The following is a 17,146-nucleotide window of genomic DNA, read 5'->3' as shown; positions in this document are numbered from 1 at the left end:
AAATGGCACTGTAATATTTTCAATTTACAAAAGCATTATGGACTAAATCTTGTAGTTTTTTTTTAAATGTTTTGCTACATGATTATCAGTGTAATTATGTAAAAGTTGTTTTTTTAGTAGAAGATATTCTGTTATAAGGGTCGAAGGAAATCCTCAAGATGGTTTAATACCAGTGTATGTGGGAGCAAGTTATTCCATGACTAAGTAAAAAATATGGTTTCTTTTTCATTCTATGCATAGACTATTGTTTAAACAAAGATATTTTGTAGTACTTATATAAATCTCAGTCTTTGAACTGTTTTGAAGTATTTCTTAAAAGTTTTAGTTTTTGAAGAAATAGGCAATGTTCATTCATAAGGCAAGCAGGTCATTTGATAATTTATGTTATTGACGTTTATTTACAAGAAGGAATTATAAGATCATTGTAAGCCTCATGGCTAAGGGAATACTAAAACAGATTTTATATTAGATGGCATTTTGGGTATATTATTTCTTTTAATTCTTGGAATGATAGATTTATATTTTTCAATACACATGCAAATGGTTATGTAAGGTAGAATTTCATATCCAAAAGAAACCTTAAGAAATCATCTGTACATCTGATTGTCTTGCCCTGCATTGTCTTAGAAGGAAGCAGATCACCTTTTCATTCAAAATCTGCAGATAAATTTTCTCAAAATGTAACTTGGTAGTGTAATCAGTGTCTTACAACTCTTCCAGTGTCTATCTGAAATTCTTTGTTGTGTTTCTATTCTGTTTCTGTTATTTTGGCCTCAGAAGACAAATGAATGACTATCTACTATTTCCCATATAGCATCCTCTATGTAACACTATTTGAATAAATCCTTCCCTTTTCATTCATGATGGCAGGGCTGTTGGTACCTTAATTACTAAAACAACCTGTGCATGGATAGAACTTATCTCAAGGCAGGAAATGTATTCAAGTGCCTGGAACTCAAATTTTCCAACTGATCAGTTTATACTTACTGAGAATAAAGGACGTCTTTTTAACATTCAGAAGCAGTCTGGGAGAAGAGTTCCTACATAATCATAATTTAGGCAAGATAGTTTCCTAGATTTGAAGTTGGGTATTGGTAGTTGTCTTTGGCCCTTAAAATGATATTTTGGTCATACTTTTGGAAGTAATAATTTTACTTACACCATGCTCTTAAGAATATTGTGTGTAAAATTTGAACCTTCTCTTGCTTTCACTTTTCTGATCAGAATAGTATCCAACTTATAGTAGGCACTTAATAAATATTTACTAAGTGAATTGTTTTAGTATCTCTTGGCAGTGCTTTCTGATGTAGTTAGCTTTATGCTTTGCATTTCCCCATTTATCTTTAATTTTGTTTTATGCCACCCAGTAAGCACTCATACTTTATAAATGCTTTATTTTTAAGTTTTGCTCCATTAATCTTTTTATTTAATGGTATTAACAGTGATTTAGGACTTCCTTGAATACCATAAGTAATGCTTGAATAAGTTATTATGTGATGGCACTGCAGTTTTCAATTCAGGAATATCTTATTTGTTTATTTTTTCTTTATGTGGCAAGGAATTATTGTAGCCTATTGATAAGGATTCAGAATATAAAATTGAATGTCTGTTGTATGTACCACATTTTTCTGGGTTATGAATATATACAAAATGAATTGCATGTGAACTTTGCTACCAAGGAATTGAAATCTGGCTGGGAAGATATACATATATATGTACAACTGTAATGTAAGAGTTTCATGGTAACGTCTCTAATTGGGGTAAAAGCAAAGTGTAGGAAACTATAGAGAAAGGAATAAATGCTTCTGAGTAGCTGTATACAGGTGAGTGATTGACTACTTCATAGATGAGTTGGAATTTGCATGAGATCTTGAACTACAAATAAGAGTTTGACAGGTGGTGTAGTCAAAAGTGTTTAGAAAGAAGGAACAGCAGCAGCAGCATGTGTAGGTGGAATGTGCATGGAATATTTGAAGAAAATGATAAGGAATCTATTGTGTAGAGGGTAATGCTGTGTTTGGTGGAGTGACAGGAATTGAAGCTAAAATGGAGCTTGGAACCAAACTGTAAGGGTCATGTTTCTTGTTAAATTTTTTTTTTTTTTAAATTTCATCGAAAAGTCATAGGATTTTGTGCAGGGGATTGATATTAAGATACCTGTAAGTTTCTGAGGAAGAATAGAAAACAGTTTAATGTTGCTGCAGTTAGGGAAAGCGCTTAGAAGGCGGATACGTAATTCAGGTTGAAGATGATGAGGGAGACAGAGGTCAGGGCCAGAAGGCTTTGGGAGAAGAACCTGATACCAGAGGCCTTGGTGGGTCAACCTAAAGCTCTGTGGTCTGGTGATTTGTTTAGAGTGTTCAGCAGTGTCTTGCTCCCAAAAAAGGGAACATTCCAATTCTGAGCCCTCCTACCACCTATATTATTTTGACAAATTGTAGAACATGTTTTTGGTTCCTGAAACTGAGAGATCAAGTGTTTTGGCTTGAATTCTAGAGGAAAACAAAAGGAATAAAGGGTTGAATGGCTGTTGAGTGAGCCAAGAGCCTCTGTCACATTGTCTCAACTCTCCATTGTCTGGCTCTTAGTTCACCTTCCTGAAGTAGAACTTACCATTGGTCCCTTGAAACACAACTCAAATGTCTTACAACATTTCTCACTCTATTGTAATTATATAAAGGTGTAGGTAGGCCAGAGACCATTTTTGAATCCTCTTAATATCACATAGCATTTAGTGTAAGCTTTAAAATGTAATCATTTGATAAATTTTTGTTGAATAAAGCAAATTTGTTTATGCTTTACAGTTACATAGATCTTCCTATTCTCTGCATATGCCATACATATTCTCTTAGGGGCTTGCTATCCCTGCTACTTGGGTGGCTTTAGATGCAGGTCTGCATAGCCCCTCCCTCTCTTCATCTAGTTTTGTGTTTAGATGTCATATTTTTATCATTAGTCATATGTTCTCTGTAATGCCATGATAAATACCACCTTACCCCAGCACTCAGTGGCCACTATCTTTTATCACCCTGCATTACTTTTTTAATAGATACTTCTGTCTGACATATATTTATTTGATGATTCCCTTTTTGCTCTAATTAAGAAGACATTATCGGGGTTGGGGCTGTAGCTCAGTGGTAGAGTGCTTGCCTTGCAGGTATGAGGACCTGAGTTTGATCCTCAGCACCACACATAAATATATTGCGTCCATCTACAACTAAAAAAAATAAAAATAAAAAAGGAAGACATTACTTATGATAAGAGGACCATTTGCTTCATTGCCTAATTTATCCCCCAACACCTGAAATAACAATGGGCAAACACATAATAGGCACAGTATTTGTTGAGTGAATGCTTGGTAAAGATTAGGCTAAAAAGGAAAAGAAACATTCCTGCTCAGGTTTGTTTATAGATTTATGCAAGCCATGGTATCACTGTTATAAGTTTTACGATTGCAAATCATTAATATTGCTTCCAGAAAATAAAGCAAATTCTATTTTCTATAGATTGCACTCATGAAATCTAATTATGGATTAGTGTTTGTTTTAAAAATATTTGAATGCTCAGCATATCCAGTCAGAAAACACTTTTATTATTTATGCCAGCTTAATTTTTAAGGCAGTGAAATGGAAGACTGTCATTTCAGTAAGCAACTTATTTTCATTTGTGAGTATGGAATATTTTGAATATTCTAATTGATTTTTAAAGATGGTTTATAAGAAAATAATCCATGTTTCTATACATTGTACATTTGTCTTTAGGATGGAAGGAAACTAGAAACAGGCATAGAAATGATTTACTTAGAAAGGTACAAGCTGTAAGTAAATTGATTTTTGACAGGTATATCAGGAGGAGGGTCAGTCAGTCCCAAAATGAAAGGGTCTTGGGATACTCAACAATTCTGGAAAACCTGGTTTAAAAAATCATTTTATATTTGTATTAAAGTTTGCAAAGATATTCTGAACTATTTCAGATGAGTTCAAGCTTTTTTTTTTATTTTTTTATTGTATTTTATGGTGAATCTACCCTGCTATTTTCTAAAAATCTTAAGTCTGTAATTTGGCAGTAAAAAGGTTGGTTATGAAATCAATATTATTATATGGCTTTTAGTGTCATAGAATTCCCTTTTGGAAACCCATAAAAACTCATTTTTTTTCTCACTATAAACTTTATCTGTCAGTTTTCTAGAAGGTCAGAGTACTAATGTTGGAGGTGATCTGCTCTGGGACAGAGAGTCACCAAAGTGGTAATAAAGTTAAAAAATGCCACATAGTGATTTCCTAAGATTAGAATTTCTTTTTTTCAGTCAAATTTATGCTTATTTTCAAATATGGAAAGTTATTCATTGATAACTATATTATTAGTGTCCCTTTAAAAATGAATTTTCCACTAATTTTTGCATTTATATATTTCATATTTTCATTAGTATTTTTGTGTTTTCTTGATCTTAATTATTTGTACAGTTCTACTAGGAAATTATTTTCTTTTTAGATTTGTAAGTTATATTTTTCAGAATAGATGTTATAAAAACAAAACATAACGAAATGGTTGCATTGGAAAAAAATTGCAGAAATTTATTATTTGAAAATGAACCATGTTATTTGGATTATAATGTACTAGATTTTTCAGGATCCATTTTTTTAAAAAAACTTTCTGCTAAGTCTGAGTTGCCATTGGTTAGTGTTTATTGAATATGTTTATGTAATATCCATGTATGTATCGCATGTACATAAAAATAGGAAAAATCTGTGCTTATGAGAAGAGACCATCTTTGAAAATGCAAGACTCCATCTTTATTACTAGAATATTCAATGAGGCCCTTTCATTTTTTAACATGTGTAACACATATGGATGATTATATAATAGCATTTTATGCTTTCTTAAATATAAGAAACTTCAGAAATTAAATGTGAGACTTGAAGTTCTTTTAAATTTTATTTATCTTAATATTTAACTAATACTTAATATTTTCCCTTCATTCAAGACTTATATCTAATTATTTAAAGCATAAATTAATTTTGACATTTTACTTGAACTTCATGACTTTAAAACTTTCACTAGTTTTGTGTTTCTATTCAACACTTTAAATACTGAAATGGTATTTTATTTTCTAACATACTCTGTCAAAGTACAGCTGTGAATTCCTTTTATTTATAAAGATCTTAATTATAGAAATAATAGAATAATTTGATAGCTACCTGTAGTCTCCTGGAGGGGAGAAAGCCTTCAGTAATTGGGTACATCAATCAATTCAGTAGTTAGTTACATCAATCAATTCAGCTTCTTCCCTAAAGTTAACAAAAAACTTTGTTTTGAAGTTGAATACATTCAATGAAGACAAGGTGAAGAATAGATTGAAACATGAAGAGGAAAACAAAAATCAATTATAATTCTATCACAAATATTTATTCATGTCCACTTGTGTCTGTTTATGCTCGTGTGTGTGTGCTCACTCTTGCTCTTACTTGCTCTCTCTCTCTCTCTGTCTCACTCCTCACTCACTCATGGTTATATATTAATTCCATCATATATTTTCCATATATTCATTTTTTGCAATTGTGCAGTAGGGTAAATAATGTTCTCCAATGCCAATAAATTAACTTCTTCATTATGATTTTTGATCTTTAATTATGAGATCTCTTTTTTTTGTGGGATAGTTTGGTTATTTTAGTTTGGAGCAAGGACTTCTTTTAAGATTCTTGATAAATTTTTAGGTTGCTCTTTAGAAGTGGCTTTGTTGAATCCAAAGGTATGCGGTTTTTAAGTTTTTTTATATTATGTTCGATTGTAATAGGACATTTTAATATGACAAAGCAGAATTAACCTCATGTGTTACTAGAGTATCAGTCTTCAGTCTACATTTTTTAATTCACAGACTATTTTCATCTTCTTCCCAGATACTGAACTTTGGCCATCACCTGCTGTTGCTCTCTTGTAACATACAAGTATTCTGATAACATAATGTGCTCCAACTGTTATACACTGTGAAAATGTCAAGGAGTTTATCTGATGTGTTAAATTTAATTCTTATAAATAAAGTTTAGAAACAAAGTAGGGAAAGGATCATTAGAGCATTGAGCAAGAGGAATGACAGAAGGGAAGATCACTTCATTTCTATTCGATCAATTGTGCAATTATTATAGAAAATATAGGATATTGTGTACCTGGTTTTAGGAGTCTATATTATAAATTCTGTTAAATGGAAATGCTAATCAACCTACGGTTTCACAAACGGTAAATATACATACATACATACATACATGCTGGACAGAAATGCAAAGGGAATTAGGGATTCACTAGCTCCTAAATAACCTTGCTCTTATGAACATAGTTTGCAAAGTTTGAAATTACTTTTTAAGAGATGATAATGCAGAGTATAGCTTTGAGTAGTTTGCAAAGAATATTCTACGCTTTAGGATCTTTGCCTCATTAGACAAAATATTTATATCATTGGAATGTCTCCTTGAAAAACCAGTTGATAAAGAGATAATAATGACAAACAAGGACACTAAATAGATTAAAGTCATAGTGCTTGCTCCAATCAGGAAATGTTGAGCTATTGGTACTTATCTTTTATTCAGTGAAAATATGTGTCAGATGATATGGGCAAGCCTGTGTTTCCCCTGCAGAACTTTGGAGAATAGTAAACCTTCTAGACATTTGACACAGCTGTGTATAAATCCTTTATTCATCAGTCTCAGTCCTAAATATCTTCAGGACCTTAAAATTCAGTCTATTATTAAAGACTGATTCTTTTTCTTATAATAGTGGGTGGTTAATAATATGCCTCTTGTGATATTTAAAAATAGTGGGACAGCTCTCATTACTGCATTTATTAGTCTTAGGTTTACTCAGCCCTGATTTAAACTGAGTTCCCAAGCTTTTTTAAACTTAGCATTAAAGATCTCTAGACATCATCCAGTTTGTCTGGTGTTGATTTCTTAAGCTATCAGCAAATATCTTAAACCATTTGCAAATCAGAAGATTATTGAAAAATATATGGTGACAGAACAAAACGCCGCTACAGAAAATAAATAGAAGAGAATGTGCTTTTAACTAATTCTACTTATAAATTTCTATGTTCATGTAGAACCTTGGAGATTAGAGAGGTATCACTAAATACTTTAATCAATACAGATTTAAAACATGGTTTTATTGATTTGTATCTTAAAGGACAGATTTAAATACTGACTTCACCTCACACTACTTAGTGCTGTTTGAAAAATCTGTTACTGATGGGGTTTTTTTACTGATATAAAATGAATATTAAAAACATTAAATGTGTCTACAGTTAAGGATATCTATTTCTAGCCCATTAGTCCTTGGTGAAAATTTCTCTTTCTTCTCTCAAGTGTTTATCTGATATTCTTTTGCCTCCTGAGCTGCTAAAATTTTTGCATTTTCTTAAGTTGCTTTTCCTCACTGATAAATCAGATTGAATTGTGAGATTATGTCCTTTTCATTTTTCATTGGAAGTGAGTGAATCCAGAACTTTATACTTTGTGACATTTATTTCAACTCATCAAGGGAATGCCACCCATGTTTGCTTGGGTTGCTTGCACTTCAAATAGGACATGGAGAATGTTTTTGTGTTAGAGTAACACTGCTATTTCTGTTTTCAAATTAACTGAAAATGTGATATGTGCCTCCCACTTGGAGAGAGAAACTTCTCAACAGCTTTTTATTTAGTTAATATGGATTAAGTTCTTAAAAGATGTTTGAGTGAGACTGACAAGTGCCATTCTGGTTAAGAATCTGTTAGTCATCTTATTTAACCTCATTTGGTGTATATATTTATAATTACCCTGCACAAACTGAGTCATACTTAAAGTTTGGCACAGAAGCCAATGTTGGGTAGCAAGATAATGCTTCTGTGCAATAAACAATGTCAATTTAGTGATTAAACCAGTTGACTTCTTCCAGGTCATAGACTTGACTGTGTCCTTGAGTAATTTTTTTTTTTTTTTTATAGAGTCTAGTCACATTAGCAAAGATGGTTTTGTATGGCAAGAGGCATAGTTTCTAAAACCCTCAGCAGGGCTGTTAGCCGAACTGTTTACCTTGGACCGAGGTGTGACATTTTGAATACAGTTAGATGCCACCTGTTATATTTACATGGTGACAGAATCTGTGCATCGATTTTTATCTGTGAGCATAAATAGTAATTAGTAGTAGTAAGAAGTAATTATTAGTGGTTGATAATAGTGAAGGTTTTGGGCCTTCTATTGCAAACCTTTCTTGGTATATGTATCTTTGATATAATTTTTCTAATACTAGTCCATAAAGCCAGTTATCCTTTCAAAAGCTGTCTATTAGGACTGGGGGGTAAAGATAAAGTTGTAGCTTAAGAGGAGTGATGCTGATAATCTTTCTTCTTTTGTAAAAGAAAAGTGGTTATACCGTGGTGTCAGTATTTTTTGCATCTATGATTCTGTGACATATATTGCCTTCTCTTATTGGATATCTATATCTGAATGGGTTAGACACCCCCATTTTCCCCCCATCGAGCTGGTTTACAACCCATATCAAGAAGTTGGAAGGCAATGGCAAAATGCCATCTTGAGAAAGCAAATACATTATTTATCTTTTCATATATTTATAAAATAAATAATTATTGGCAAGAAGTATTTCAAAATGCAATTTTCTCCCCCCTTAAATAAAAGCCTACTAATTACTAAATGTGGAATGGGATATACAGATTGATGGTGAAGGGAACTGACTTCTTATCCTACTCCTAGAATTAAAGTAGGATGATAATAGATCAAGTAGAATAAAAAACTACAGGTGATTTTCAAAATTCATGGATCTTACAGATGTTATCTTTGGTCATGAAACTCACAGTGACTTAATATTCAGATGATTATGTTGTTTTCCCATCTCTTTGATCATCATTGCTTCTACTATAGCAGTAGGTTAAAATTAAAGCAGATCTATATGAATAAAATCCATTATTTCCATTAAATCTTGATTTCTGTGAATGAATTAATATCTGAAAAGAGAACATAATAGAATGTGTTCAGATATACTTGCTGCTTGATACTGTTTAGACTTCAGGAGGCAATCATTAGTAGCAGGTACAGTGCTATCTAACACTTACTTGCTCAGAATCTGTGTTAAGTGAAAGCTTTGTTACTTAAGGCAGAAGAAATCTGATTTTTGTTTTCTCCTGATTTTCAGGTCTGCTCCACAAAAACCTAGTGACATCTAGTATTTGTCATACCCTGGGCTGGCCATCAGGCAAGTAGTGGCTTGGTCCTCATCCTCCAGATTTTCACAGCCCCATGGGAAAGCAGGATGTGGACACAGAGTGAAACAAGTTTAATGGTGCTGTACAGAGTAAAGAGGAAGTAGTGTTTAAGGGAAGTTCAGGGAAAGACTTTATAGAAATAATGATTCATGAGCAGAAATTTGATCAAAAGTTCATCAGACGGACTCAGAGAAGACTGACAGAAGAGAGAGAATTATGTGAAGTCACAGGACAGTTAAATAGCTGCATGAGTGTGGGTACTTAGTATTGCTGTGATGTAGTCTGGGGATGTAGGGGAAGAGGAATTGAAGTGGGAGAAGGGCAAATGTGATTGTAGTAAAGAGAAAGGAGGGTCTGAAAATGAGTCTTAACTGCCAAGTATCAGGCCTTGCATATTATTCTTAGTTGATGGAGATGTTGAAGGTTTTTGAACATGTCATTTCATAATCGGATTTCCATTTGGAAAGATTAGTTGTAGTTGGCTTTTGGAGAATGGTGTGGTGAGCCAGATTGTATAGTAGTTAAAAGGATAATGCAATAGTTTGAGTGATGAGATGGTTTTCTGGTGTAAAATATTCTATTGATTCATAAATATGCTACCACATTTTAAAATGTCAGCAAATTGAAATATTTTTAGTATTCAGTAGAACTAATTCATTGTGACTTTTATAGCTTGAAGTTATTCATGAAATTAATAGCAGTGAAAAGTTGAAAGGGTTGGTATTTTGTCAGTGAAATTAAACCACTAAACTTGTCACAAGTCTCCTAATTTTCTATATAATGTGGAATATAACTTTACAAAAATGTAAAGAAATGAATTTTCGATATGGACACATCTAATTATTTGTGAAAATTCTGAATATTTGAGAATAGCCGAATGATGGTACGTGGTAAATACTCAGTAAGCATTTGTTGAATTTCCACTTGAAACTTGAGTGTTTTAACTAATACTTTGTATCCATTTTAGCCATGGAATAATAGACTTGATAGTTTTTCAGCAAAAAGTTAAGTCCCAAATCAAAAAAGAATAAACATATTTGTTAGAGAACATTAAATAGTCATATATGCATGTAAAATTTTAACTTTGCAAAAATGTACTCAAGAGATCCTTACAATTTGTGTAATTGGAAAAACATGTTAAAAATAGCTTTAAATTGTCTCACAAACAGTATGGCATATTCCTATCAAACTTGATTTTTTAAAAGTTTTTTTATACCTTTATTTTTATATGGTGCTGAGGATCGAACCCAGGGCCTTGCACGTGCAAGGCAAGCACTCTACCACTGAGCCACAATCCCAGCCCCCAAACTTGATTTTGATACATATGTCCTTAGTTCTTAGTTGCCACAATAGGAAACAAAAGTCAGAGTGGAGAAAAATAGAACACCCACAGCAGCTTAGTGGTATAAAATATTAGATTGCTCTATCTTTTAAAATTTGTACCTAAGATTTTATGTTTATTCAAGTACATGTGATAGTACAGTATGGAATTAATAAAGAGTAGGTTGTATGTATCAAAATCAAATAATGTAATAATGATCAATTTCCATTAGTCATTTTCTGCAATTCAGACTAATGCTCAGAAAATGGATTCATACTGATTATTAATCAAACTTCCTTTCATTTTATGTAGAATATTATCAGTGCATATCATTTTAGTTTGTAAGATTATTTTTCTGTATTTGATGTCACATTATATTTCAGTTTCAGAGATTATATGTGGTGTTAGAGGTTAGAATGAATTTCGTTTCTTGATTTTTTAGAAGTATTTACAAAAACCAACTTTTTGTTATAATCTGTATTTCTTTTCTCATATGATAATTGAATGTACTATTCACTTTCAGGAAAGTTTTTAGCAAAATGTATTATTACTTCATACTGAAACTTAACAGTTTGTTTTAGGGGAGTCACTGGTGACATGTTTTAAAGCAGAAATCTTTTCATGCTTATTTTTTGCTATTTAATGAGATATCAGGTATATTTTAACAAATGGGGTTTCCCTGATGAATCATTAAAATGAGTGAGTGGGCTGGAAGGTAATACTAGCTTTTCTCAGCATTGCCCTATTTTACTTTGCTGGATTATTGGTTACTTTTTAATTAAAACCTGGGTGTGTTAGAGTAAGTGGGTGGAAGTGCAGAACAGAAGGGGGAGAAAGGGTAAATAAGACAATACCAGGTAAACCTCCGATGACCTATTGGGAAAGCCTAAGCCTACTCACATTTTACGTTCACCAGCTTAAACCATTTAGTGTTAAAACAGTGCTTTTGCTCTGCCAGGCTTAAGTTTCCAGATAGTATATACAGGTAAATATAAAATGTATTTTCAACAATTGATCAAAGTTTTCAGACATCAAGCTATGTGTAATCTGTGGAATCAATTTCTCATGTGTGTGGGATTAAAACTGTTAAAACCATTGTCACTGAAACTGTACCTTCCTACTACTAATAGCAGTAAGGTGTCTATGGAATATATTAATACAATAATTCCCCTGATTTAAAATTATTACAAGGTATTAGATTGGAAAATTATTTTAACAGTGTAGGTACCTGAGTTGAGGACTAATTATGAATATCTAGTGATTTGGGTTTTTTTCTTTTAACAACATGATACATTTGTACTTAGCACACCTTTTTCAGTAGACCAGTAACATATTGCAAATTTCCTTTATCTATACTGTTAAACATTTTTTCAACTACTGCGGCAGTTGTAACTGCTAGAGGAGGTAGACAAAAATGTAGTTCACCTTGAAAATGATCATGGCTCAGGGAATAAAGAAATTGGGTCAAGCCTAAAATAAATGCAGGTATAATGACAAAAAGTTTTAATAAAAATTTAAAAATATTCACAGCATTGGTTTCAGGCAACTTTTGTTCTTTATCTTATCAATGCAATATTAGTTTTTAATTGAGATGATGCTAATGGCACTTTTTTTATTTTTTGTCAAAATGTTTTTATGAAATGCTATTGTGATTTTTCACTTTGTATCCCCTTTTAATTATAAACATAAATTTTTGGGAGGTCAGATAATTCTTAAATAGATCATTTTGTCCTTTGGTGATCTTAAATAGCATTTGACATGGTATAAAATTCCTGTCACAGATGTAAATTTGACTCATTTTATATTGCCAAATTTAATGTTTAGTATTAAACCATGTATCATTAAATCATAGTATTGATAATGAGTTAAGCTTTCATAAAGCATTAATAGTATAGGAGATTTTCATTCATCTGGTGCCACTGGGGAACAAAATTTGCTGAAGAAATGAGTTTTTTTTTTTTTTTAAGTGAAGCTTACTTGTTTAAGCAGAAAAACTTAAAAAGTTGCTACAATTTTTTTTTTTTGGAAATATTTTACCTGCTTTTTTTAAGGAGCAAGAGTGGAGTGGCTGTATACTCTCTCTCTCTCTCTCTCTCTCTTTTTTTTTAATGTCTTGGGATATTCTTAGTGTCATGAAGTCAGTGTCTGATTGGTATTTGTTCTCCAATACAAGAAGTGTTCATGTTCCCCCCACCCACTTTGGTCTGTTTTTTTCCTTTTAAAATGTCACACCTTTGACACCCCAGATTCTATAACTTACCCCATTTAAATGTTCCAGGGTTTAAGGTCTGTGGTAATACTTGTGATAATGCTTTAACAGGTTCATGAACTCCAGCACCTATGTTAGACATAGGTGTTTGGCTGTGTGTAGGCTCACTGCCATCTTTTGGTAGACACCTGGGCACAGCCTCTGGACATCAAGGAGACCCTGTCCTTGCTTTGGTATTAGCACTTTAAATTTGGAGGTTTTATTCTTTCTGCTTCTACTCTCTCCTTACTAGCTAGTGCTAGTGGCCCAGAAATGTTCGTCTTTGCATGTGTGTTTATGAACTTCTGTGTCTGAGTGACCACCTGCAGTTTTATCTATGTTTTGCTAAAATGGCAAATAGTATATTTCTGTTACATTTTAGCAAATTCTGTTGTAACAGCAAAATGGGTATTTTTTTTTTCCAACCTCGTGACTATTTGCTTCAGCCAGTGTTTTCTAAAACAAAACTCAGGTACAGTAAAAGTATTTGAACTACTCTTTAATGTGCTGTAATGATATTTGTTTTGAATATTATTTAAAAATGAGTTTTTCCCTTTTTGTTTGTATCTAATGGGAATCATCTTTGTTCCAGATTGTGCTTCAAGAAGAGTACAGGGAAGAATATATTTTCTTCTTGCCACAAAAGTTGCAATAGAAGTAAGTGGGGAATTGCCAGGATATGTCTGTCTCCACAAAATAAGCAGAACAAATTTCCATGAATCAAAGCCACTAAGTATAGTTTTCAGAGATGGTAGGACATAGTTACTCTCCCTAGAAAAATACCCCAAATGCAGACACGCCCATTGGCCACTAGAAAAATGCTCAAGTAAATGCTAGTTCAAACCTGTACATTCCACTCTTCGTGTTGAGCTATTAAAGGGTTGGAAATCTACTACAGCTATAATCTTTTTTTCCCTTTTTCTATTTTTCTACCTCCCACATGCTTGGTGTTCAGTTCTGCTTACTGAGTGTCTTGAACCTATAGCAGCACCTACATATACTGCCTCCACAGTGGCTGGTGATTAGCAGATAAGTTGTGATTCACACCCATAAGAAACATCTATAAAATAAATCTATGTCACAATACATACTGTAGATTAATCATGGAAAAGGGCAGAGTGGTGAAGAATCAGAAAGCAGTTTTTTCCCCCCAATATTGATGTTGCTTTCTTTGAGGTTATGTGAGTAAAATATTCTTTAGAGAGAGGTTTATATCACATTCCATCACTTAGTGAAATATTATCTCAGGTCATTTATACAGGAGCCTTTTAGAGACCTTTTAAGGATACATAGAGCATGTACACTTTAGTGTGATTAGGTTGGAGGAAATTAAGCTAGATAGTAGATATTTGTGATGTAATATAGCAGCAATGTTTAACTGCCTTTTATCTATCTGTCTTTAAGTTTCTGACATAATTTTCAAAATTCTCTTTCATTCTTCCCTCAGTTTCTTTCTAGAAGTTTCCATCATTTGCAGGATTAATGCCTACCACTTTGTTGAACTTGGACAATGTTTGAGAACTCATTGAGCATTGCATTATTAAAGCAGAAGTCTCCAATGGGCCTTAAAAAATTAAGCTTTGCATAGCTCTGTCTCTGAGTTTACCTCTTACCCATAAAACCTGTGGGGATCTCAGATTCATATTTGTAATACAAGTGAATGATGAGAAAAGGGCAATACCCTGTGTATATCAAATGCATGTGTACATCCACCTTTCCTACCTATGCCTGGTAGATAGGGGGCTACAAATGAAGATTATTGAATTTAAAATGCTGGAAGATTTGAAGATTACCTTTTTCCTTAAGAAAAATGATTTATACTGTTAAAAGAGTAAATACCTTATTTTTATTTGAAAGCATTCATGATTTTATCTGTACAACACACTGCTGAGATTAGTACTGTTACTCACTTTAAAGAAGATGAGACTGAGTCCTACAAAGTTAGGTAACTTGTTCAAGGCCATCCAGCTAGAAAGTGATGGAACTGAAATTCAAACTTATACCTTCTCTGGCAAATATTGTTTCTTACTTTACATATAAGTGAAATAAATACTCGTGCATGCGTGTGTAAACGTGCAAACGTATACATAATACAAGTGCTCACTGGTATTCAGATATCAAGAAAAAAAGCTTTTTTTTCCAGTTCACTCATTTCTCAGAGAACTATTTGAATCTTTTTACTTTGAAACACAATTTAAGTAGACACCTTGACTGAGCATGTGCAATACAGTTTTATTAGTGAAAAGCATTATTGAGTCATTGAGACTAATAATTTTACGGAACAACATTACTTAAAAAAGCAATATGCTATCTAATGAGTGATATTTACTTCACTCAAAAGAAAATTCAAACATCTGGAATATTTTTTAAGCAATCTAATATTCATTTACAAAATGATGTTTCTGCCTTATGTATTACAGGAAATAGTATAAAATTTGAAATGTATGTTAAAGTTTTACATTCATACAGATTATGTCACTGAGTACATTAACAAAAATCATATTATTAAAATGAAAAATTGCTTAGTAGCCAAATTCTCAGTGATGAAATTTTAGTATTAATAAACCCATTTTTTTTCTTTGCTACTTTATCCTTCTTAGGTTTCTTGTATAAAGACATTTGTAGAATCCTTGATAGTTAACAGATATGTAGCTTTACTCAACTTTTTGATATTCCTTTGGGGGTGGGATACTGACAGTAGTGGGGAAGTCATCAAGGTATATATGTAGTGTCTCAAAAAATCTTATGCTTTAGTTTTTTTAAAATTTTTTCTTTTAATTTTCTTTGTAGTTGTCAATAGACCTTTATTTATTTATTTTTAATTATTTATATACGGTGCTGAGAATTGAACCCAGGGCCTCACACATGCTAGGCAAGCATTCTACAACTAAACCACAACGCTAGCCCTTAAGTTTTTAATACTGGAAAATTGAGATTCAAATATGAATGACTTTCTTTAAAATATAGATTCATTAGGGGCAGTGATAGCTGATGAATTTAAAGATGGATTAATATGAAAGTCATAGAATCTGAACATTTCCAAACTGGGAGGGACCTTACAAATGAAGGGCTCTCAGAGTGGAAATCTTTATTAGAAGATGAGATCAGTGACTGTAAAACAAGGGCTTCAGGTCAAGTAGGTTCTTGGGTCACTGAGTCAGGCTCACAGCTCAACCAACCAGGATTGTGAATGATCACAGGAGGAGAAGGCTTTTGTGTTCTTGGGGTAGGACACAAAGCTTAGGGTTATGGAATAGAGTAATCTGAGGGTATGAGGAAAACAAGCAAAAAATAAAGACACTTTTTTTAAAAAAAATAAAAATATTGATTCCAAAAATTTAAGACAATGTATTTTTAAAAGATAGGATTTCTTTTCTCCTCCTCCTCCTGTGGGGATCTCAATATGCACTCTGTGATATCAGAACATTAAATTATGTAAGCTGATATCTCCTCCTCCCCCCGACCCCCAGGACTTTGTGCTTGCTAGGCAGGCACTCTACCACTGATCTATATTCCCAGCCTCTGAGATGTCTGTTTTTTATTTTAATTTATGTATATGTGAAAAACGTGTATGTGTGTATACATACACATATAATTATTTATTATTTTTATGTTTTTCAATGTAGGGATTGAACCCAGGGATGATCTACCACTGAGCTACATCCCCAGTCCTGTTTTGTTTTGTTTTGTTTTGTTTTGAGATATGGTCTCCCTAAGTCCCTCAGGTTTCCCTCAGGTTTTCCTCAAACTTGAAATCCTTCTGCCTCAGCACCCCAAGTAGCTGGGATTACACACCAACACTACTGTGCCCAGTTTAGAATGCATATTTTTAAAAATTACACATGACTAAATTATTTGTATTTTCTTTTTGAGAATAAAATTTAAACATTTAAAGGATTTTCATATATATCTGAAAAAATGTGTTTTTTTTTTTTTTTTTTTGTATTGACTCTCAAGGTTTGAATGGTCCAATGAGTATTCTTATCATTGAGGCATTCTATGGAGGCTCCCATAAACAGCTGGTGGATCTGCTCCAGGAAGAGCTACAGAACTGTGTTCTTTATACCCTTCCTGCAAAGAAATGGCATTGGAGAGCACGGACAGCAGCTTTGTACTTCTCTCAGAACATTCCCGCCAGTGAGCATTACAGGTAATCAGAGTTCAGGAGGCATCTTCAGCTTGTTTTTAATGTACCTGTTTTCAGGATGTTGATTCTCTATCAGCATCTTAAATTTCCTCAACTCTATAATTGGTTATAATGACTACAGTTGGTATATGTTTAGAGACAGAGAAGCAGTGGAATAAACTCACACTCTCAGGACACCTGGTT

The 17,146-nt window shown here is 32.9% G+C and overlaps 1 protein-coding gene across 9 annotated transcripts in view; it reads left to right on the top strand.

The window, feature by feature from the left end:
* Nucleotides 1–17,146, top strand: part of Qtman (queuosine-tRNA mannosyltransferase) — a 379,404-nt gene that overhangs the window by 88,238 nt on the left and 274,020 nt on the right. For 7 of the 9 annotated variants that reach the window (XM_078017334.1, XM_078017340.1, XM_078017336.1 and 4 more), the window contains 2 exons: nt 13,409–13,473; nt 16,774–16,966. The exons of 1 other annotated variant lie outside the window; for it this stretch is intronic. In XM_078017334.1, the coding sequence (XP_077873460.1) occupies nt 13,409–13,473; nt 16,774–16,966 (258 nt within the window). The remainder of the gene's footprint in view (nt 1–13,408; nt 13,474–16,773; nt 16,967–17,146) is intronic. One more of the 9 variants, XM_078017339.1, reaches the window with a different exon arrangement.

This window comes from Ictidomys tridecemlineatus, chromosome 7 (genome assembly GCF_052094955.1).
Source record: "Ictidomys tridecemlineatus isolate mIctTri1 chromosome 7, mIctTri1.hap1, whole genome shotgun sequence".
In the NCBI taxonomy this organism is placed as follows: Eukaryota; Metazoa; Chordata; class Mammalia; order Rodentia; family Sciuridae; genus Ictidomys; species Ictidomys tridecemlineatus.
The sequence above is the reverse complement of the archived record's forward strand: the minus strand, read 5'-3'. Positions and strand labels throughout refer to the sequence as shown.